Consider the following 25,508-nt stretch of genomic DNA (forward strand, 5'->3'; position numbering starts at 1 on the left):
GCACGTCCGGAGGCCGCGCCTTGGGAGGGGGCAATGTAAGGCCCAATGGCAACAACGCGGCCGCCCGCCTGGCCACAAGGGGGCGCGCAATGACGCCGGCGTGCGTCCTGGCGCATGCGCCTTGCGCTTTAAAAGACGCCAGAGGCCTAGGATCACTGCAAAGTGATCTTTTTCACCTTGGAAGACACTGAGAGTTGTTATCCTTCTGAAAGACTTGTTTTTGATCCGGCTTTCCCTTGACTACGAATCCTGCTGCCTGTACCGACCTCCTGCCTGCCCGACTATCCGTTTGTCTCCCGATTCTGCTCTGACGCCTGGTTCAGCACTCCTGCCACTCCTCCACTTGGTCCAGTCCTGTCTCCAGCTCCAGCGGCTGTGTTCCTTAGTGGGAGGTGTAGGAGAGGTCCTTCCTCTACGAGTTCTTCCAACAACACTTCTTCCTTGATCCTGACAATGCTGAATCCTTTTTTGTAAATTAAGAAAAAAATGTATTTCCCAAAATGTTATTTAGGCGGAAATTAGTGGGACAACAAATAGTGATGAGTAGGGATGCACCCAACCAACTTTTTTGGTTTTGGCCGAACCCCCAAACCCACCTAGCAGGATTCAGCCGAATCCCGAACTGAATCCTAATTAGCAAATGCTGATTAGGATCTGAAGGGGTTAAAAAACATCTTCACTGCCCATTTAACCCTTTCGGAAATCTAATTAGCATATGCTAATTAGGATTTGTCCAAAACCGAATCCTTAAAAAATGCCGGGATTCGGTGCATTCCTAATGATGAGCAACTCTGTCCCATTTCCCTTCATCAGAAAATTTGTCAAATGGCAAAACATTCGCCAAGCACAGCTACCATAAGGCTTTTTTGTGTGGGTGACTTTTTTTATGCAACTTTTTAGGTGAAACTATGACTTTTTCCTCATCCAGTGAATTTTTGACAAAACGACAATATGTGAAATTTCACAGCAAGCCACACCTGGTGAAAACATTTCCACATCACTAATAATGAACATTTATGTTTATTTACTTCTGTTATTTTTCATAAATGCAACAAAATATTTTGTACCTGTTGTGTTGGACATTTCCCCCCTCTAAACACCGGACACAGTCATGGCAACAAGATTGTGCCCCTTGTATTTTGGACTTCCTGTACCCCGGAGGGCACGGCTCATTGCACAGGGACTGGGGAAACTAAATGAAAGAAAAAAACATTGATTTTACAAAAGATTCAATGTTCCTTGTTCAAGAACAGTAAAGGGGGTGATGTATCAAAGGTCAAGTTTCTCGATTTGAGTTTTTTTGCACTTAAAAAACTCAAATTCCAGTTATGGTTTTGAAAACTCGAATGTCTGGTATTTATTAAGGGCAAAGACCCCACAAATTCAAATGTAAAAATTCACCATCTAAAAGCTTGCGAGTTTCTATAGAAGTCAATGGGAGTTGTCATAGGTAGTGATGATCAACATTTTTTGCCAGTCATGGTTTCACTGTGAAATTCCGCATTTTGCCATTAGCAGGTTTTTTTTTTACACAATGGGTGCAAAAATTTGCTGCAAACAAAATTGCAGAGTGAGGAGAAATCACGTTGCATCAAAAAACTTTGCAGCTATGCCAAATACATTGTTGGTTGTGTCAAAAAAGTCAAGATCGTGTAAAAAAAAAAGTTGCGTGAGTCAAAAAAATTGTGCAATAGCTGCATTAGCAGTAGCAGGCATGGATTCACGGCGAATTTCCACGTTTCGCCATTGGCGGATTGTTTTGCGAAACGGATGAAAAAATTAGCTGAGGAAAAATTTGCCACGCATCCAAAAATTGTCGCAAGAATAGTCCATCACTAATGTTCATGTAAATCATTCTCTCAATCCCATCCCCTGAATTATTAGCACTTGCTTTTATGTGTCATTGTGCTTCAAATACTTAAATAATAGAAAATCTCATTTTTTCCCTCCTACCTTTGAGAAGTAGGGAGTCCACAGCTCTGAGCTGTTAATGATATAGAAATCATTCTCATCACTTTCAGACGCATAAAATTCTCCAACTTTTTTTCTCACAAATGGTTTCTTTGGAGGGAAAATCCACTGTGCAATCTTAAATGGGATTAATAAGGGATCAAATATACAAATTATTCTAGTAACCACAATTCAATCATAAAAAGTAAATCATCTTTACCAGCCCTATCTCATGGCACTTCCTTGATGGTAGCAGAGGACTGGTTTATGGGGAAGGCTTACTATGCTGAATTACAGGGCCAAGACCGATAGAAACAATAAGGAAACCCTTGACGTGGCCATTCCCTTAGATGGGCCTTAAGGTCTTGAGGAAAAGGGCAAAATAAAATCAAAAGTAAAAAAGGGGAAACTAAGTATAAATCACTCCCAAGAGGGAATACCATGGTGCATCTCAAATAAATACATTATCAACCTTGTACCACATAATGTTACCAACTCTTTCAAAAGATGCGAAAGCCGACCCGTTTATCTTTTTCTTACATGCATAACTTTGTATTTTGCTAAACATGTATATGTATGCTTTATTTTCTGTAAACATAGTACAGGTAAAGGATCCCTTATCCGGAAACCCGATATCCAGAAAGCTCCGATTTACGGAAAGCCTGTCTCCCATAGACACCATTTTAATCAAATAATTCAGATTTTTAAAATTGATTTCCTTTTTCTCTGTAAAAATAAAACAGTACCTGTACTTGATCCCAACTAAGATATAATTACCCCTTATTGGGGCAGAACAGCCCTATTGGGTTTATTTCATGGTTAAATGATTCCCTTTTCTCTGTAATAATAAAACAGTACCTGTACTTGATCCCAACTAAGATATAATTACCCCTTATTGGGGGCAGAACAACCCTATTGGGTTTATTTCATGGTTAAATGATTCCCTTTTCTCTGTAATAATAAAACAGTACCTGTACTTGATCCCAACTAAGATATAATTACCCCTTATTGGGGGCAGAACAGCCCTATTGGGTTTATTTATGGTTAAATGATTCCCTTTTCTCTGTAATAATAAAACAGTACCTGTACTTGATCCCAACTAAGATATAATTACCCCTTATTGGGGCAGAACAGCCCTGTTGGGTTTATTTCATGGTTAAATGATTCCCTTTTCTCTGTAATAATAAAACAGTACCTGTACTTGATCCCAACTAAGATATAATTACCCCTTATTGGGGGCAGAACAGCCCTATTGGGTTTATTTAATGGTTAAATGATTCCCTTTTCTCTGTAATAATAAAACAGTACCTGTACTTGATCCCAACTAAGATATAATTACCCCTTATTGGGGGCAGAACAGCCCTATTGGGTTTATTTCATGGTTAAATGATTCCCTTTTCTCTGTAATAATAAAACAGTACCTGTACTTGATCCCAACTAAGACATAATATAAATCCTTACTGAATGCAAAATAATCCTATTGGGTTTAATTCATATTTTATTGATTTTTTAGTTATTTAAATCATGACCCAAACGTTTTAATTATTTATAATACCAATTTATCCACTGGCTCTGGGGAGATTGTAAACATTTGATTTGAATGTAGACATAATTTGATTTAAAATGAATAGTAGAACGGTTTTAACTTAAAACTATTAAATTTTTTTTTTAAAGCAACAAGCTTAGTGAATTTGGCAAGCAGTTACTTTTGTGTTCAGTTCAGGCCTGAGAAATATAATGTAACACTTAGGGGCAAATATACAGCCCAATAACCCAGCACTGGAGGATAAGATGGCAAATATCTCAACTGCCACCATTCTACTGCCCTTACTGCTCAGGTATGCAGGGACAAATGCCCCCCACACGCTACAGAACCCCAACATACTGAAAGTGATGTTTTTAGCCTCATTAAATCGGTCAGGGAAATCCTTGGCTAGAAATGCAACAATGAAACTCAGTAGGGCCAACGTTCCTATATATCCAATTATACAGAAGAAGAAAGTAACAGATCCCTCATTGCACTGTAAAATAATGGTGTTCCTCTCAGAAAACATATCAGCTTTCAGAAATGGGGGATCAAAAGCCATCCAGACTATACAGATTCCAATTTTGCCCAAAGAGCATATAGTTACAAATACAATAGGCACTTGAGAGCCGATGCACTTCTTCAGCTTGCTCCCAGGCTTTGTGGCATTGAAGGCAATAATAACTGTGAGAGTTTTAGCCAACACAGAAGAAACAGAAATAGTAAATACAATCCCAAATGTTACTTGTCGGAGGAGACAACATATCTGAGTTGGGCGCCCAATGAATAATAAAGTGCAGAGGAAACACAACATGAGAGAGATGAGGAGGAGACAGCTGAGATGTTGGTTATTGGCTCTCACTATAGGAGTCTCCCAATATTTCACAAAAACTCCCTGTACTGCAGAAGTTGTGAGGAAGAGCACCAAGGCAATGGAAGCCAAACTGGCCCCCAGAGTCTCCTCATAGGAAAGGTAGTTTATCATTTTGGGAACACAAGCAGTTCTCTGTTTATTGGACATTTCATACCCAGGGCATCTGAAGCAAGTTGAAGAATCTGAAAATAACATAAGTTTAGACATATATTTTATATTTCAATACAAATCTCAAAACTTTAAATTACATTTACCAAGAAACAAATGATTCTTTCTTTCAATTTTCTTTTCATGTTTGCTTTCGGAGTTAGAGTAATGTTCCTGTAAGCAGCCAAAGGCTGGGCAAAGCCAGATATAAATATAAATCTACGAAAAGCAAGACAAGACTTGCAACCAGGTTACACTGATTTATTATTTTATTCTAGTTGTTGTTTTTATATATGCTTGAGCCACAATGCCACCATATCATGCTGAATGTTTTCCCTTTGCTTTAATTATGTCATTATGTGACCAATTCTCTATGGTTTTGGGGCTCACTCCAAAGTACCTTTTAATTTACTCACAGCAGGGTCTTCCACAGGACTTTTTAAGATTCCCCAAAACATATTCAAACAGCAACAAAAAAACAGAAATGATGCTTTCACATTTGAAATGTTCAAACCTGATTCCTGACCAATATCCATGGTGGCTACTGATCAAAACCTGAGGGCTCCATATACTGTATGCACCATCAAAATGAAAATATCAAATTAAATTTTCTTGTGCAGCATTTGTGGGTGTAATACAACTCTGGTCTTTCCACAAACAGATGCTAAGTACAGGGCACCATTGCATAATGCACCTTCAGTGCATTTGAATGAGATGTGCTGCCCCCCCCCACCCACTCTGTGAGGTACTGTATCAAACGCTTTAGCAAGTAGATGACATCAACTGCCATTCCAGCATCGAGGTTCCTACTCACCTCCTCATAAAAGGCGACTAAATTAGTCTGGCAAGATCTGTTACGCATAAAACCATGTGGCACAAACTAATAGTATTGTGAACTGCAATGTATTCAACTATCCTATGCGTTATTACCCCTTCCAAAAGTTTTCCTACTACTGATGTCAGACTAACAGGCCTATAGTTTACAGGCTGAGAACGGGATCACTTTTTAAATAACGGCACCACATTAGCAATCCGCCAGTCTCTCGGCACCATGCCAGGCCCCAACGAATCCTGAAAAATTAAGTGAAGAGGTTTGGCAATCACAGCGCTCAGCTCATTTAATACCCTGGGATGAATCCCATCCGGCCTTGGACCTTTGTTTACCTTTACATGTTCAAGTCTCTTGAATTTCCTCCCGAGTGACCCACGCGCCAGTAGCTAAATTACTAGAACTGGGTATATTACAAGGGAAGCCTTCATTATCTGGCTCCTCAGATGTATAGACAGATGAAAAATAAGAGTTCAAAATTTCAGCTTTTTCCCCGTTCTCATCAACCAACGTACCCCCCCGTGATAATAAGGTTCCCACCCCTTCTTGCTTCATTATTTTACTATTCACATAATTAAAAAATAATTTTGGATTCTTTTTACTCCTAGCTGCAATATCCCTTTCCATTTCTATTTTAGCTTGCTTGATAGCTTTTTTGCTGATTTATTTGCTTCCTTGTACCTGATGAAAGTTTCCGCTGCCCCAGCTAACTTGAATTAACTTTTAAATTGTTTCTAAAAAATATTCCACTTTAAATACTCCAAATTTCTACTTCAAGCACCAATTTACATAAATCTACTTAGTTCTCATGTTTTTTGCACCCCCAAAAATGTTTAGCTTTCAGTACTCAAATTGCTAATCAAGTAGCCATGTTTATTGTGCCATAACTTTGCCTCCTTCTGGGCATCTCAGCTTCACCCTAGAGCAATGAGTCTGTATTACACACAGAACTACTTTTATTTTGTAGCTACCCATGCCTTTTAGAGATGTCTACCCTCAATAAAGACAATTTGCACTCCCTGATGGTCAGTATTTCTACTCCTTAATGATTTGTCATCTTCAGCATCCAGATTTGTCTCCTACCTGATGTGTTGGACATTTCCCCATCGATACATGGGACACAGTCATGACAACAAGATGGCGCCCCTTCTATTTTAGACTTTCTATATCCCGGGGCACAAGGTTCATTGCAGAGAGACTGAGGTGTCTGTATTGTAATATACAAAGACACAGCAAGTCATGGATCAGAACATATACAACATGCTGAGTATACAAAATCTCTGTTCAGGAAATGAAAGCTGTTTTACATTTGTCACTTCCGTATCGTTAATGGGGATATGATCCACATGGAAAATTACATAAAATATGAATGTAAACATGATAATTACTTTTTTTTTAAAACAGGAAATTCAGTAAACCAAAGGACATGGGTGTGGCTTTATATAGACAAAAGTTAAAAGATGGCTAAATAAGTTGGCTGCAAAGACCTGCAATGAAGTGTTTTGGAAAGGATGAATTTATACTGTGTTTCTATCATCTTAAAATAAAATAACTATAGGGCTCATTTACAATTGTGATGCCAAGTGCAAAGTGTTGTGCATTTAATGATGATCAGGGCAGTGTCCAGGCTACAGTCATCCCTAACCATATACCCAAACCACCTAACACTCCCCCAGGCCCATACGGGGAAAATCACACCAAAAGTCCAAGGTGGATTATTGCCACACTGGTTAAATACTTGGCAATTACTGTAAAACAATTCCTAAGTACCACTGGAATGCTAGGCCAAAGTTCAACAGGAGTGAATAGGAATGAAGTCAAAGCCATTGTATTTTAGTTGTACTGGAGTATATAGAGTTACAGAGCTTATCTGCTGGGTAACCTGGGCCTTTCCTGTTTCATACTAAATGGCTGCTCCCTTGGATACACAGAAGCTTATTTATATAAACCAGCATAGTAGTATAGTATAGTATAGTAGTATAATATAGTATAGTATAGTAGTATTGCATAGTATAGTATAGTAGTATTGTATAGTATAGTAGTATAGTATAGTATAGTAGTATTGTATAGTATAGTAGTATTGAATAGTATAGTAGTATAGTATAGTATAGTATAGTATAGTATAGTAGTATAGTATAGTATAGTATTGTATAGTAGTATAGTAGTTGTACCAGTGTAGGGAATCAGGATATTATATATTTTTTTTTCTTTAAAGCACTTATTATTTTGGTGTTGCTGTTCCTTTAATACTGCCATGTAGTAACTTTTACCCTTACCATGTTAAAGTGTGGGCCCCACAAGTCAGCGCTGTTATTGATATAAAATTGTGTGCCGTGGTCTGATACATTAAAGTTCCCAACTTTTGTTATAACAGAACGATCCCCCGGTAAGAAAAGCAACTTTATGATGTTAAACTGTGCCGGCGGGTCCCCGTATTTGTTGAAGGAGTGGGTGTCATTGGGAAAAGTGGTAAAGGTCACATTGCGCACAAACTGGTTTATCTGGGAAAGAAAGAAGTTTTGCTTTGTGAATGAAAAAGCACATTAGTAATGGGGAGAGTCCGGCCAGTGACTAGAGCTCCACCTCATTTGCATGCAAAGCAGTAGGAATTCTGGGAATTTAATTTGTTTTATTACTTATTATCCCATCAAATTAACAACTTGGATTTGATGGACAGGTAGGGAGTGGTTCTGACTTCAAACATTTTTCACAGTGTTGGTGTATACCAGGGGTCCCCAACCTTTTTTACTCATGAGCCACAGTTAAAAGTATAAAGACTTGTAGAGCAACACAAGCACCATAAAAGTTCATGGAGGAGCCAAATAAGGGCTGTGATTGGCTATTAGGGGGCTCTATGCACCCTATCAGCTTACAGGGGGCTTTATTTGGTAGGAAATCTTGTTTTTATTCGACCAAAACTTGCCCCCAAGTCAGGAATTCAAAAATAACTCCCTGGTTTGGGGGCACTGAGAGCAACATCCAAGGGGTTGGGGAGCAACATGTTGCCCCTGAGCCACTGGTTGGGGATCACTGGTGTATACAAATATTCAAGAGTAGTGATGGGCGAATGGAGGCATGGATTCACAGTGAATTTCCGCGTTTCGCCATTGGCAGATTGTTTCACTAAACAGATGAAAAAATTTGCTGCACGTCCAAAAATTGCCGTGGGCATCAAAATAAATAGTTGCACGTCAAAAGAATAGTCACGGCATCAAAATAAATAGTTGTGCATCAAAGTTGTGCATAAAAGTTACCGTTGCGTAAAAAAAATGCGTTTTGTGAAATTTTCAGCGTTTTGCTGAAAAATTTATGAAACTGCTGAAAAATTTGCAAAATGCCAAAAAAATCACAAAACACAACTTTTTGGAGTGAGGAAAAGTTTTGGTCATGTCAAAAAAACTTACAGTGGCACCAAAAAAATTACAGTTGTGTAAAAAATATGTGTTTTGTGAAATTTTCAGCGTTTCACTGAAAAATTCATGAAATAGCTGAAAAATTTGCAAAACGGCACAAAGCTCACTAAATACAACTTTTTGGAGTGAGGAAAAAGTTTTGGTCGTGTCAAAAAACTTGTATTTTGTGAATTTTTCAGGGAAACTAGACACATTTGTCCATCACTATTTCTAATTTGTAGAAATGAATCAGATATTTTTATTGTGCTGCATCCAATAATGTCAACACACAATCTGCTTTGTGTTGTCATGTATTGCTGGCCCCAGCAACCAAACAGCATTTTAATGGTAAGTTAGAGACAGAATCAGAACAGAGGCAATTCGTTAATTGGATAAAGGGAACCGATTCCAAACTGTCTCAAAAAAAGTTTTTCCAATACTAAAAATGAAATCTAAAATGACCTTCCCCTTTGAATTACTAGCAAAAAGGCGTTGAAAACTCGACTGATGTGTTCAGATGACCATGACAGATGACTATATGTAGTAACTGTCTTTTAGTAAATGTATACAAACCACTGTTTTTTAAAATGAATATACAAAATATACATTGTTGTTATCTAATAGTTAGTAGGTTTAGCAAATCTATACAAAACAAACAATATAATGTACAGCTTGGAAGGGGCACCTACCTGCCAGGGTTTGATGTTTCTTTTCAGACTTTCTAACTTGCCCCAGTGATTGGCCGGTGGCTGAGCCGAGTAGAGATTGTGCAGGGCGCGCGCCAGTGCATAGACTGCAGTGTAAACTCTATAAGTGACTCTGTAATGGTGATTCCCATACACTAATACATCTGCCTCACTGAAAGTCGCATTCCCTGGGCAGGTTTCCTTCGTTACAGACATGGGAATGTCTATGAAAGCGCATACAAATAACGATTGCCATGTATATGCAATTAGCGCATTGTTGGGATAGTTGTTGGGAGAAAATGTATAGAAGAACTGTTTGAAGCCAGGGATCTCTCCTTCCTGGATCAACAGGGACAAAGAGCCATTGAAAGTGAATTTCGTCTTCTGTTGATTAAGCATTATAATATTGTATATAAAGGAAGAGGTGATCCATAACTTTGGGGGGAGGTCATAAAGAGAAGATAAGTATAAAAGGTTGGTTTCCAGGCTAATAAGCATGACAATCACAGTGGTCTTCGTAATCTCCTTAGGAAAATCATAAGGAAACTCAATAAAAGCGGTGAAGGCCAAACAGCCCCCACTACTGGCAAGTTCCTTACTTATCCTTTCCCGGGCTCTGTACCCTGTGCCATCACTTGATACAATGAGTCCGACCCATTTCCAGCCAAAGTGCTTCAGTATCTGCACAATCCCATCCATTTCTGCCTCCTCATTGGGGATAGTTCTGTAGAATGATGGGAACTGGGTTCTGTCATTGAAAACTGGATCCTTGGCGCCATAACTGATCTTGGGTTAAAAAAATTAAAGACAGGAGAAAGGTAATTCTCTAAAAGTAACGTACACACACCAACTAGCACTGTGGGAAACGTCCCCTGTACTTTACACTAGGTCAGTGTAAGGGTTAAATGACAGAGTGGCCTTAACCCTTTTATCCCTTTTACTGCCAACAACGTACAGTGTACGTTGTTGCGGTAAAAGGCTTTATCTGCCAACAACAGGTAAGGTGGGTTTCTTTTGCACTTACACACACTCACTTACATTTACACAAACTTACAGCACACAATTTAGCAGTTTTTCTTTTCATTTTGCACACTTATATACACTAATATACACACTTACACACTGTCACACAATTTTTACACATGTACACACTGTATATTTTGAAGCGTGAATATTGTATCAAATATTCTGACCACTAATTACACTGACATGTGACTTATTTTGTCGTTTCACTAATTTGCACAATTTTTGTGGTTTTATTGCATTTTTATCCCTGTATTAGTATTCCTGATCTTTTTTTAGCATAGCTTTGCCAGGTGTAACTTTGGTGTAGAAAAAACCTTTACTATTTTGAATTCATCAGAATGTGTACTTTCCAAAAATATATGGTTTCTGGGGGTCTCTGTATAGTTTGGGGGGGTTACGGCACATAATACGCTGACAGGGGACTCTGTGTGCAAAAGCTGAGTTGGCAGGCGAGAAATCCTTATGCGCTATTTTCATTTTGGGTTCAGTACATACCACAGACTTTGGTATATCTATGCATATTGGGCATCAAACTGTTCAGTAGGCCTCTGGTGTTCCTATTTGGGGTGACTTGCCTTTGTACACAAGAAATTGTGTGAGATAAATGCGGCAAATTGCATAATTTGTAGGCGATTTTCTGAAATGTCATAAAATTCTCTAACTTTAGGAAAGCTTTGCAGATTGGTATTTTGGTGTAGAAAGGACTCTTTACCCTTGTTGGATTTGTCAGTATGTGTACTTTCCAAAACTATATGGTTTTCTGGGTTTTTCTGTATAGTTAGGGGGTGTTACAGCACAAAATATGCTGTCAGGGGCTCTGTGTGCAAAAGCTGAGTTGGCAGGCTGAGTTGACATATTTGGGTAAATCTATACATATTGGGCATCAAACTGTTCAGTGGGCCCCTGGTGTTTAAATTTAGGGTGTTTTATCTTGGTACCTAATGCTATGTGGGAAATAAGATGCTGCAAATTGGAAGGTTTGAGGGGGATTTTTGGAAATGTCATCAAAATTGCTACATTTAGAAAAGCTTTGCAGCTTGGTACTTTGGAGCAAAAAACATGGGTACCCATTTTATATTCAGGGGAATGTGTACTTTCCAAAAATATATGAAATTCTGGGGTGAGCGTACTTTTTACTAGCTTTATCCCACATATAATGATCTAAATGTGTTGATTTTGCAGGAGCTGAAATGACAGAAATGACAGTACATATGGGGGTATGTTCATATTGGGGCCCCTACATGCCACATACGTAGGTAAACCTATATAAACTGTTCAGTGGACCCCTGGCGTTCATATTTAGGGTGTTTTATTTGGTTGCTTTATGACCTATAGGAGATAAGATACTATAGACTGGAAGCTTTGAAGTGATTTTTTTTTTAAATTTCACAAATTTTGATAAAAAACAATAACTTTAGGAAAGCATTGCGACCTGATAGTTTGGAGCAGACAGACAATTGTGCCTATTCTGGATTCCCCAGAATCTGTTCTTTTTTTTTGTAAGTCTTTATTTTCATTTTTTTCAGTTTTTGTGGGTGGGGATACAGAAAGGAAAAAAGGAGGGGGAAAGGGAGGGGGATATACAGAGACCCAGAATCTGTTCTTTCCAGAAATGTGTAATTTTCTGGGATAAACCTTCTGTTAGTGGAAGTTTTGGCCTTGAAATCTAAAGTATGCAGCTTTCTGGAGCAGTGCTTTGGGAATTTGGTAGGTACTGCTGGGAGTTTGTGACCTATACAAGTGAGAAATCTTCATAAAACTATATATATTTGGTATTGGCACATTTAGGAGACATGGGACTTTCCAAATCAGTTGTATTTTTGTGCATAAAATAATTTTTGTTTCTGGTATGTGTGTTTATATTATGGAAAATGTGATTTTTTAAATTTTTTTAGAAATTTAGAAGCCTATATCTTGTTACAGAATTGGAATTACACAAAAATTCTACCATATTTTGAAAGCTTAGGTTGTCCTGAAAAAAACAATATAATGTTTTCCTGGGTAAACTAAAAATCCCACCGAGGAAAGGCCCCTAAAGTGCATAATGTTCAAAAACTGTCCAAAATGGCTGGCAGTGAAAGGGTTAATTAAGATGTTTTCAGTGTACTCAGTGCTATGGCTTGTAAATGAGGACCCCAGTCACTACAACTTTTTAGTACTCTGGATGTACCCGAAGTTACATTACTGTTATACACAATGTAGAAAATACTTCACACACATTGCAGCGTCGGGTACAGGCTGAAATCCCACTGCCAGGGAAGCCATTCTGGGAAAGCCTCCTTGAGGCCTGATAAAGGGCTGGTGGTAAAGCTGAAACGTTGCCTGTCCTTGGCGCAATAAAAACACTGATTTTCACTACTTCAGTGTGCTGCTGGTTGGGTTTGATATTTTTGTGTCAGATCCAGATTTGCTATGTAAACAGTGCCATTTAGAAATAAAAAGTACCCCATAAATATCATGTCAGAACCCCTTTAAAGAGTAGTCTCCTCAAGGCTCTGCTGCCTTTGTGAAACTGTATGGGATCCGGGCCACTTAAGGTGGAAACCCTAAGGATATTCTTTGCTGCCCTGCTACTCCCCATGGTGGTGCACGAGTGCTCTGATGGCTGGTCTATTGCTGTACATGTATCAATTGTGAGTATTTTCAACCATTGGATTGCATTGCCTTGGGCAATAAACCCAGTTCTGTTCAGTTTTGCTGCAAAGAGCTTCTGGTGTCCTTAATTATGTCTCAATCAACAACTATCCATACATACTCCTCTACAAAGAGAGTCCATACATACTCTTCTACACAGAGAGTCCATACATACTCTTCTACACAGAGAGTCCATACATACTCTTCTACACAGAGAGTCCATACATACTCTTCTACACAGAGAGTCCATACATACTCTTCTACACAGAGAGTCCATACATACTCTTCTACACAGAGAGTCCATACATACTCTTCTACACAGAGAGTCCATACATACTCTTCTACAAAGAGAGTCCATACATACTCTTCCACATAGCGAAGGCCCATCCTAAGAAAGAGAGTCCAACGTACCCCATGATCTAAACCACTGTAGCTGGACTGGTCTGTTACTAAGAATTACATATACAAAAGAAACACTGATATCTACAGCTTCAAAGCTGCACCTAACTGTTAGGGTTGGAGGTTTCTTTTCAGAGTCTCCAATCGGCCCCAGTGATTGGCCGGTGGCTGAGCAGAGTAGAGATTGTGCAGGGTGCGCGCCAGGGCATAGACTGCAGTGTAAACTCTATAAGTGACTCTGTAATTGTGATTCCCATACACTGATACATCTGCCTCACTCAGAGTCTCATTCCCTGTGCAGGGTTTAACTGTTTCATCTGAAATTTCCCTTAGAAAGCTGGAAGTGTATATAAAATAGCAGTTAAATAACATAACAATAGCCATGCAGATACAATTAGTGAATCGTTGGGATACAATTGTGGATTGTTCAAGCGCTCAGCCTATCAGACCAGATGCATCAATCCTCTAAATCAGTGCTGTCCAACTTCTGCGGTGCAGAGGGCCGGAATTTCTCTAGCATACATGATGGAGGGCCGCTAATGGAAGCCAGTTTTGGCCACTCCCCTTTTTGAACCACACGCACTTCAAACCACACCCATTTTATCACAATGGTGGTAGTGCAGCAAAAACCCAAATGCTTGGTCCTCACTGCGGGGATATCAACAGTTTTTCATATATGAAAGAATTATATTATTTCATATTAAGACACACCCTTAAATCCATATGCCTCCGCCTCCCCTGTGGATAGCACAGCAACCCCCAGCAACATAATTACACACCTTAGGGACCATTAAATGGCTGTTCCCAACTACTAACAAACTCCCAGAACAATGAACAAACCCCTGCCAGGTTCACCTCACAGGAAGCATAGGGCAGGCAGAATATGGCACACACAGGCAGCGCTCTGCCTCCCTTATGCTGCCTGTGTGTGCCATACTCTGCCTCCCTTATGCTGCCTATGTGTGCCATACTCATCCTGCCCTATGCTGCCTGTGTGTGCCATACTCGGCCTGCCCTATGCTGCCTGTGTGTGCCATACTCATCCTGCCCTATGCTGCCTGTGTGTGCCATACTCGGCCTGCCCTATGCTGCCTGTGTGTGCCATACTCTGCCTGCCCTATGCTGCCTATGTGTGCCATACTCTGCCTGCCCTATGCTGCCTGTGTGTGCCATACTCTGCCTGCCCTATGCTGCCTGTGTGTGCCATACTCTGCCTGCCCTATGCTGCCTGTGTGTGTCATACCCTGCCTGCCCAATGTTGCTTGTGTGTGCCATACTCCGTCTGCCCTACCTGTGTATGCCATACTCTGCCTGCCCTATGCTGCCTGTGTGTGCCATACTCTGCCTGCCCTATGCAGCCTGTGTGTGTTATACTCTGCTTGCCTTATGCTGCCTGTGTGTGCCATACTCTGCCTGCCCTATGCTGCCTGTGTGTGTCATACTCTGCCTGCCTTATACTGCCTGTGTGTGCCATACTCTGCCTGCCCTATGCTGCCTGTGTGTTCCATACCCTCCCTGCCCTATGCTGCCTATGAAAAACACAGGGGATTACATGTTTAAACAATACAGAGGGATTACAGCCTGAATCTGAGAACCATGCAGGGGGCCAGTTCATCTCAGTACTGATACTATTTAAAGCTTACACAAAGGTAAGCCATCAAAGGCCATAGAGGTGAGTACGCCAGACAGGTGGGGGGGCCACACAGAGGGGGTCTGCGGGCTGCCAGTTGCACAGCACTGCTCTAAATGGATATCTGAAAGCCAAAACAGCACAGAGTATATGAATGAGAAGAGCACCTCTTGCAGAATTCCTTCTTAAAAAGGCTTTTTTCTGAATACACACACATGTTTCAGACTCCCTCAAGCCTTTTTCCAAGGATCCACCCCCCAATTGTGTTGATAGGTGAAGCTCCACAATTCTAGTTCCAAAAACTCAATCAAAGCATCCAATGTCCATACAAGTCAAGATTAATTGGTAAATACCAATTTGAAATACCAAAAAATCCATGTAGAAACCATTTGGATTTTAGGATAAAATGTTTACATACAAATATACAAAGTTAAAAACTAATATCCATGGTACTGCACAACCATTATGCCTACCAAATAGGTACCTTTGCTATAAAAATGATATATTAAAAACACCAGCCATCATATCCTTACCATTATCTTTATTTCTAAAAGGCGGCTGGTGCCAGATACTGATCAAGACCTGAGAGAGAATAAGACAGTCAGTAGTCTCAAAGGAAAGGCTTCAGTGACCAGGCATCTTTAAAACCATCGGGCATTAATGTATTTAACCTTTTAATCCATATGCCTTCCTGTTTCAGTCGTCTATTTTTTCTATCGCCGCCTCTTAGTTCTAAACTAATCTCTTCTAGACTCACCATTTAAGTTGTGCTGGGCAATGTTTGTTTTCATTAAAGTGTCTTGAAACTTGTGTATCAGTCTGTGTGACTTGAGATTTCTGATGTTACCTTTATGTTCTTGTATCCTGTGCTTAACTTCCCTGGTAGTTTGAACCACATAACCCAAACCACATGGGCATTTTAGTAGATAAACTACAAAGGGTTAATTACGTGTTGCATATGAATTTAGAGGTATTGCATGTCCCTTAGATGGATGACAGACAGATTTACCCTTGATAATTGATGAGCAACAGTTACAGCCTAAGCAGGGGAAGGTACCAATACCAATAAGCAGGGGAAGGTACCAATACCAATAAGCAGGGGAAGGTACCAATACCAATAAGCAGGGGAAGGTACCAATACCAATAAGCAGGGGAAGGTACCAATACCAATAAGCAGGGGAAGGTACCAATACCAATAAGCAGGGGAAGGTACCAATACCAATAAGCCGGGGAAGGTACCAATACCAATAAGCAGGGGAAGGTACCAATACCAATAAGCAGGGGAAGGTACCAATACCAATAAGCAGGGGAAGGTACCAATACCAATAAGCAGGGGAAGGTACCAATACCAATAAGCAGGGGAAGGTACCAATACCAATAAGCAGGGGGAGGTACCAATACAAATCAGCAGGGGAAGGTACCAATACCTCAAGGGCAAAAATTTCTCTGAAAAATACTTTGTTGACACAGTGTTGTGTAAAACTGCAAAGGCAGCTGCCAGACCTAGCGGAAATACGCGGCGTTTTTTGCTATTTCCACTATTAGCACCATGGAAACGGGATTTGCTTACACCAGTACTAGGCTGAAAAACAGCATGTGTGGCTTGTGCGGCATTTTTAGGCCGAGAAAAAATGCAGCTGAAAAAAAAACGCGGCGAACCTAAATTGAGAACATACGCGAAAAGTTCGCGAACTTCCGAACTTGCGAACACCTGAAGTTCGCGCGAATTAGTTCGCCGCCTAACAGTTCGCTACATCTCCAGCTACCACTACATCATAGGTGTTGGGAGATTCATTCAACAAAACAAACAAACAAACAGGAGGCTCAGTTCTATTACCTCACATTAAATGTAGCTTATGTACTTATGGCAGGTCTTGGTCTTCTGTACCAATCACCTGGCAGTGTTCTCCAACATGTGCTTATGTGACTGACGCGTTACACGCACATAAAAACAAAGTGTCTATTTGGTGTTAAAGAGCCCCTCAATTGAGGATTGACCCCAAGACCTCATACATTCAAAGCATGTGCTCTCCCACTGAGCTACACCCCCCCCCCCCAAAGCCTGGCTGGAGTGGTTTTGCTTATTGCCTATAAATTGATAATAATAATCCCTGTGCTTCAACTCAGCCTGAGCTGACTATTGGGTTATGATATACTTGTGACAGAATCAGACCACAGGAGCCATTTGGGAGGCAGCCTTCTGCTGTCAGGATGGCCGAGCGGTCTACGGCGCTGCTTTCAGGTCACAGTCACCCCTGGAGGCGTGGGTTCAAATCCCCCTTCTGACATTTGGCTTCTTGCTGCCAGACATGAATCTGGACTTTCAAACCAGTTTACTCACTGACAACCAAATAAGAATCTTACAAAAGGCCATTCATTTCTTGCTTGATGACATAATTGGATGCTGCTGCTTTCCCATCCATAATCCAACTATGACATCTTTTCAGCTATTGCCATTCCTCCCGAATAATGGATACTATTGCAAGTTTGGGCCAGCTCTCTGATCTCGTAATGCGCAAAAATACGAATGAGCAAGAATGACGGGAAAATACACGCCTTCCCCTCTACCAGGGGTAGCAGGGCTTTGATAGCTCAGTCGGTAGAGCATCAGACCTTTGATTTGTGGGTTCAAGTCCCTGTTCAGACGAGATGCCTATGGCCCTAGTGAATGGGCATGCGGAACTGGGTGACAGGGCTTTGTACCGCAGAGTTTACTACCGCCAATAACCCCCAGCAGGTTGGAAGGACAGTTTGCCCTTGTGGAACAAAGTCATTCCTGAAGAGGCAGAACTTCTTTCTGACTTAGCAACTCCTGGGAACAGGACCCTTTATGTCTTCAGTCTCTCCAAAGGTGTCTGTTTGAAGTCCATCCACCCCCATCCCTTTAATAAGACACAGATAGGTAAGGGTCTGCCGGCCTTCGATAGCTCAGCTGGTAGAGCAGAGGACTGTAGGTCTAATCAAGCAATCCTTTGGTCGCTGGTTCAATTTCAGCTCAAAGGGCTTTTTCCTAGTTGGCACCAGCTGTTTTCCCTGCAAGCCAGGGGGGTGATTTCCCAACAACTTGGATTTCAGGGCAGAATCCTGTTGGAGCAGCCTTGTTGACCGATGCGTTTTGAATGAAAAAAATGGGATTTACCACGACAGTATTCCTCTGAACAACTTTGTTTTTAGAAGGAACACATTGACAGGTGCAAAGCATTGTGATTATGAGTGAACTAATGAGGAGTCCTCTCGCCAACAACCAGCAAGAAGCAGAGTGGTACAGTGGAAGCGTGCTGGGCCCATAACCCAGAGGTCGATGGATCAAAACCATCCTCTGTTAGTCCCTTTTGGCAGGCAGCAAACCAACCGAGAATCTACTTTTCAATCCACTGTCTAGAGTAGTTAAAGGAGGGTTTTAGTCAAATGATTTTGAGGATAAATGGTGGCCGGCTGCTTGATTTCTACACGAAATTGAATCTCAGTGCAAAGGAAATGAATGAGAGGAAAGGGAGGTGCTTGCGTGCACTTCTTTTGATCAGGTGCCGCCATCAGAGCAGGGGTTGTGATAGATTCAAGCTACAGCACAGCAGGCACCGTGTATACAATTAGCAGGTGGAGCACAAAGCTCACACTTAATCCTCCTTGTATTGCTAGAGCCTTTGTTTCCACCGAGCCAGTAGAGCAAAAAGACACCCGAACTGCACCAACCAATTACTAGACAGTGACAAAGCTGGCCACGAGGCAAAGCAGCCTGCAGGTGCTGCTGCAACCATACAGTATAATAAAAATGAACACGTACCTGTGGGTAACTAAGGACTCCTACAAGTTGGGCAATGGTGTATGTTGTATCGGCAGACAAGTCTCCCACAAATCCCACCACCTTACTGTTCCCCCAGCAGCTGAAATTGGGAACATTTTGTTGCTTTCCAGAAATTGCACTCAATGCACCAGAGAGAGACTTTGTTGTAGAACCACAGGAGTCAAATATCTGGTAGCCCAGAGTTATATTGGGCAGGATCCAGGAACTCCTGTTTATCTCCTCAACTGCAAATATGAAGGCCAAGTAATGGCGGTAATATTGCAAAGATATCCTGAAGAATAAGTTACAAAAAATATAACAAAAAAATATATAATCTCGTAACATAATTTCAATTCATGTTCTCATAATCCGTCTTTCTAACTTATTTAATATGTGTCTTATCTGTGCTGAAAATATGTAGAAATTTATCCAATTAATTTATGGACCAAAACACAGGAGGCTTTCTGTCAAAAATTTACCTGTAGGGAATAATGTACCTATTGCCTGAGGAGTCTCCATCTCTTTCTGTTTTCACTTTCTCCCTCAGACAGTCAACATTTCAGTCTATTTTTGACCATTCTCAAAATCAGATAAAGTTTGAAGCATCATAATGACTATGTAATAAATATATTCCCCCAAAAATCCTTGGCATTCAGCAATAGTTTAGTGAGCGCACTTTCAGGTTGGTTGTTAGTGAAGAGCGCTGGTAAGGCCCCATCTAGAATATGCCGTTCAGTTCTGGTCTCCAGTGCTCAAACGGGACATGATTGAGTTAGAGAGGGTCCAGAGAAGAGCAACTAAGCTGGTAAAGGGTATTTAAAGTCTCAGTTATGAAGAAAGACTGACCCAGTTGGGTCTGTTTACACTGGAGAAGAGGCGCTTAAGAGGGGGATATGATATATATGGGGACCATACAATATAGGAATCTCTCTAATGCTTTATTTACCAGCAGGGCCTTCCAACTTACACAAGGGCGCCCATTCTGATTAGAAGAAATGAGGTTCCATCTTAATAATCAGAAAGGGTTTGTTACTGTGAGAGCTGTAAAGTTCCCTCCCCCTGAATAAGTCGTACCGGCTGATACATTAAATAGGTACAAGAAGGGTTTGGATGGCTTTTTAGCAAGTGAGGGAATACAGGGTTATGGGAGATAGCTCTTAGTAAAAGTTGATCCAGGGACTGGTCCGATTGCCATCTTGGAGTCAGGAAGGAATTTTTTACGCTTTTGAGGCAAATTAGAGAGACTTCAGATGGGTTTTTTGCCTTCCTCTGGATCAACTAGTAGTTAGGCAGGTTATATATAGGCATTATGGTTGAACTTGATGGACATATGTCTTTTTTCAACCTAACTTACTATGTACTATGTAAGTGAAGGCCCCCAGAAATGCAAACACATCTTAGCCCTCCATCTGGTAAAAACCTGGTAAAAGTCTGGGATGTTTCTCCTCTGTCAGCTACAATCCCCAGGTTCCCTTTAACAGAGTCAAGTTGGAAGTCTCTGCTTTGTATAGTGAAGATATAAAACCAATTTTACGCATCAGATATCCTGTGTAGTTTTTTATATGGCGTTTCACCCAGGAACCACCCCCTCATGTCTCTCAGGCAGTGCCTATTAGTGGCGGCACAAAGATGCACATTTATCGTGTGATTTGAAGCAAAAAGCAAATCTGTCTTTACAAAATTCTAATTCTTATGAATTATTACATGCAAAAAACTCAAATTAAGAAATGGGGCATCTAAAAGCTGGCAAGTTCACGTAGACGTCAGAATTGGGGATTGTAGACTTGGTAGGTGATTTTGTTGTGTTTCCCTTCATTTTAGGTTTTCAAGTTCCAAGTTTTTACATAAATAAGTGCAGACTTTAACTTTTCACACATATTTTCCTTTTTAAATAAAAATTTGAAATAAATTTGAAATCTGTCTTGAAGAGCTGAATTTCCATTATTTTAATTTTGCTTTCTACATTAGAGAATCCAAATAGATCCAGAAGCCCTTCTGCGTGCAGGGAGGCATGAATGGTTGGTGTCCAACCATTGATATGTAACTAATGATGTTAAAATCAAGTTAATATTTTTATAACACGTTAATAACTGAAATATAAAGCCATGAACTTACGGGACACAAACCACCCATGAGTCAGACATGTTGGAATCACTCTCAAAGTAATCATTCAACTGCAGCAAAGCAGCAATAACCCAGTCCCCCGGTTTCATGTCGGATGTGTATGTGTGAGTCCTGAGGACACAAGCAGAGCCGGGGGGGAGATGGGAATCAGAAGCCACGGGAATTATATACAGTAATACAGCCAGCAGTAACATGCTTCCTTGAGTGGCAGGGACGGGGCATCTGGTAGAACATTCTCCCATAATGTCATCATCACAGAGCCGCTTCTATTTATCCTTCAGGTAGAAATTATTTTGGCAGAACCTGTAATTATTTCTCTCTGGATTAAGAAGAACAAAAGGAAGTGACCTACTGAAATAAAACAAAGACATACTGTTTTAACACTTCCCAAAGAAGAGCGGCAGTTGTGGTGTAACCCTTTCCTTAAAGTTCCTTCAAGATCAGGGACTGGCAGTGGGAAGCTCTCGTGCCCATTAGTGCTCTTGCACTTGCACCCCTGCCATTATAAATAACCCCTATTGTTTTGTTTCTTTTTCTTTGCCCCAAGTTATGCCAGATTGTCCCACCAAACCATGGTTCCAATATTAAAGCTACAAATTTGTTAGTTCCAGAATAAAATGTTAAATGGCAGAGTGTAAACAACATAATTTAGAAATAAAAAGTCCCAGTATCCCTTCAAGAAAAAGCTAGTTTAAACTGGCCATGGACTAGTTATACTGCATTGAATGGGCTGTGCCTCTGTTTTTAGGTGTCTGGAAGGCAATGAGGTCTCCATCTTAAACTGCACGGGGTCCTGTTCACTGTAATTCCCCCAAAAGTGGTGGGGCAGCTGAAGAATGGGGGGAGGAGTCTGGAGAGAGCCCAGGGATATACACAGGTTTAATTTATAATGAATCATAGAGCCTACAAACTGCCTTTGCAAAGACCAAAAGGTCCCAGGTTCAAACTAAGCAGTGGGGGTTGCACCTTACATTTATATTATAAGCTGTGGAACTGATCAAGAAACTCTGCCTCAAACTGGATTTCATAAACAATAAAACACTTTTATTTTCAAATTCCCCTCTGCTCCAGGAAACCATGCATTTTTTTTAAAAGGACACATTCTGCCGAATCAAAAATGGGTAAATATGTGTTTCTACTACCAATTACTGAACATCAAAGCTTTTCTGAACTTAGTGGTTTTTTAAAAGTAATTATGAAGATTCTGGGAAATCACTTTAAAACTTCCACTTTCAAGTGTCTTATCTTCCACATATTTTTAGGTACCAAGAAAAAACATCCTAAATATGAAAAAGTAAATAGATCTGATCCCACAGATACAAACACACCAAACAAGCTGTGTCTCTACTGTGGGAAGGGGGTCACTTTTAGCAACGCGGCTACAAAAACAAAGAGTGACTCTCTAACAGCTAATCTTCTAGTAGTTCTTACTTGTAGGTCTCCCTCTGCTTCTCTTTATTTGAAATATCTAATGGCAGTGTAAGTTTATGTTAAATTAGCTTCTCTGTTTACCATAGGTCTGTACACTGGTAACCCTACCCTGGGCAGTATTATACCTGGGATAATAATTCCTCTGCAAATCCTTGCTGGAGCCAGAAGCTGCTCACTAGGTAGCCCTGCCTGTCTATCACACCTAGCATGATCTATTACAGGAGCTGCCTGACCTGTCTGTGCCTACCTACACCCAGGTTCCACCACAATCGCCCCACCTGCTTGTTCAGGTAGAGAGCTTTCACCAAAATAGCCTCCAGCCTCATGGCTGCTCAGCCTTTTATACTACAGCACAGTGCCACCTTATGGCCAAACTGTGGAACTGCAAAAGTTCATGATATGACCCAGGAAAGGGGACCTACATCCCATTACACAGAGGAACCTTATAGCTGTCCAAATAACTTGTGGACTGTCAGTGAGAAAGGGCACAATTTACCAGTTCCTGACAGCAGCAACCTCCTTATTGCAGGGAAATCACGGAGCTGAAGGAACAACCCTCAGCAATTCAGGAGCAGAAGGGAATTTGATTTCAGCCAAGATGGAGGACAACACCCTTTGTTAACCCTATACCTTATCCTATGTCAGTTGTGGTTGCTGATGGCTCTCCTGTCTGGTCCTGTGTGTGCAACAATGAAAAACCTTTTACTTTTTTATATTCTTTATTTCTTTAAATATTTACAAACAGAAAGGTAGAAAGAAACATTTATTTGCATATAATAAAACACATTTTGAAAACATTTTCCTTAGCCTTCGACATTATACTTGGTATCCCTTGGTTGTTGAAAAACAAACCTGAGATTAATTGTGTTAAATGGAAAATTCAGATTTCGAGATTAATAACAATGTTATTGATGTAGGACACCTTGACATCTACTGCCATCTTAATGGAATGTTTCACCTTGAAGTTAGCTTTTAGTATGTTATAGAAGGGCAAATTCTAAGCAACTTTTCAGTTAGTCCTCATTATTTGTTTTCCATGGTTTTTTAATTATTTGCCTTCTTCTTCTAACTCTTTCCATCTTTCAAATGGGGGCAATGAGGACTTCCCATACCAGTCAGTTGAACTGAAGAAGCTGCTCGGATGAGTAGTGAAACAGCTTCAATGATTACTTGAATGATAAGTCCAGTTGCTTTAGATTTACTTATACTAGATATAGTAGTAAAGATGATATGGATAATAGACACTGCCCCCTGTATACTGACATGAACAGTTGATTTATAGAGTAACTTCATTTGATATGGATGGTATAGCAGTTATAACATTTATACAGTGACACATTTACTGATTTTACTGGGCAATGACTTTTGTATTCAGTTGAGGCCTTAAAAATATAATGTAACACTTAGGGGCAAATATACAGCCCAATAACCCAGCACTGGAGGATAAGATGGCAAATATCTCAACTGCCACCATTCTACTGCCCTTACTGCTCAGGTATGCAGGGACAAATGCCCCCCACACGCTACAGAACCCCAACATACTGAAAGTGATGTTTTTAGCCTCATTAAATCGGTCAGGGAAATCCTTGGCTAGAAATGCAGCAATGAAACTCAGTAGGGCCAACGTTCCTATATATCCAATTATACAGAAGAAGAAAGTAACAGATCCCTCATTGCACTGTAAAATAATGGTGTCCCTCTCAGACAATATATCAGTTTCCAGAAATGGGGGATCAAAGGTCATCCAGATTAAACAGATTCCAATTTCACCCAAAGAGCATATAGTCACAAATACAATAGGCACTTGAGAGCCGATGCACTTCTTCAGCTTGCTCCCAGGCTTTGTGGCATTGAAGGCAATAATAACTGTGAGAGTTTTAGCCAACACAGAAGAAACAGAAATAGTAAATACAATCCCAAATGTTACTTGTCGGAGGAGACAACATATCTGAGTTGGGCGCCCAATGAATAATAAAGTGCAGAGGAAACACAACATGAGAGAGATGAGGAGGAGACAGCTGAGATTTTGGTTATTGGCTCTCACTATAGGAGTGTCCCAGTTTTTCACAAAAACTCCCTGTACAGCAGAAGTTGTGAGGAAGAGCACCAAGGCAATGGAAGCCAAACTGGCCCCCAGAGTCTCCTCATAGGAAAGGTAGTTTATCATTTTGGGAACACAAGCAGTTCTCTGTTCATTGGACATTTCATACCCAGGGCATCTGAAGCAACTTGAAGCATCTGAAAGTTTAAACATACAGTATAGGTTTAGACATATTGTTTGTATTTAAGTAAAAACCCTACACCAATTACATTTACTAAGAGAAAAATATTATCCTTTCTTTCCCAAATTATTTTTGCTTTTTAATACTAAATTTAAGGGCAAATGTAATGTGAAATTAGAGCTTACCTGCTGTAGACCTTTGAGCAATGAGTCTCTATCAGCTACAGAAGTGCTATAGATAGTAGCACAGCACATCTTCCAGAAATGTCTTCCCTCAAAATAAAGACAGTCTACAGCTTATGGGACACAATGGGGCTCATTTATTAATTTAACACAGGACAAATATGTACCTGGGCACTAACCCATCGTAACCAATCTTTGGTTAGATTTTTCCAGCCAGCTGCAGTTAGAACAATGAAAAACTTCTGATTGGTTGCCATGGGTTACTGCCCAGGTGCAAATTGCCCAGTGTTTACAAATGATCCCCACTGTGTAATACTCTGGCATTATCCTTTGCCACCAGATTTGCCCCTTACCTGATGTGTTGGACATTTCCCCATCTACACACGGGACACAGTCATAACAACAAGATGGCGCCCCTTCTCTTTTAGACTTTCTATATCCCGGGGCACAAGGTGCATTGCAGAGCAGCTCAGGGGTCTGTAATATACAAAGACACAGCAAGTAATGGATCAGAACATATACAACACGTCAGGGATAGAAATGTAATATTGTTCTTCAGGAAATCAAGACTCCTTCATATTGTTCGCTTCCATAACATCCAAGAGAATACAATACACATGACAACACATATACAAGATCAACATACAAACCCATACATCTAATTATTTTCTTA

General features: G+C 40.5%; 1 protein-coding gene and 1 non-coding gene across 2 annotated transcripts; one reads left to right on the forward strand and one right to left on the reverse strand.

Annotated features, from left to right (window-relative positions):
* Positions 1–961: 961 nt before the first annotated feature.
* Positions 962–21,089, reverse strand: LOC116411026 (vomeronasal type-2 receptor 26-like). Its single transcript, XM_031902792.1, has 8 exons — positions 20,992–21,089; positions 18,877–19,168; positions 7,602–7,826; positions 6,409–6,532; positions 3,657–4,531; positions 1,954–2,088; positions 1,068–1,192; positions 962–977 (listed from the first exon to the last, which is right to left on the reverse strand). The coding sequence occupies exons 1-8, from the start codon at positions 21,087–21,089 to the stop codon at positions 962–964; spliced, it is 1,890 nt and encodes a 629-aa protein (XP_031758652.1).
* Positions 18,010–18,095, forward strand: trnay-gua. Its single transcript is given in 2 exon segments — positions 18,010–18,046; positions 18,060–18,095. It is a non-coding gene; the product is annotated as a tRNA-Tyr (tRNA).
* Positions 21,090–25,508: the final 4,419 nt, after the last annotated feature.

Source organism: Xenopus tropicalis, chromosome 5 (assembly GCF_000004195.4).
Source record: "Xenopus tropicalis strain Nigerian chromosome 5, UCB_Xtro_10.0, whole genome shotgun sequence".
NCBI lineage: Eukaryota > Metazoa > Chordata > Amphibia > Anura > Pipidae > Xenopus > Xenopus tropicalis.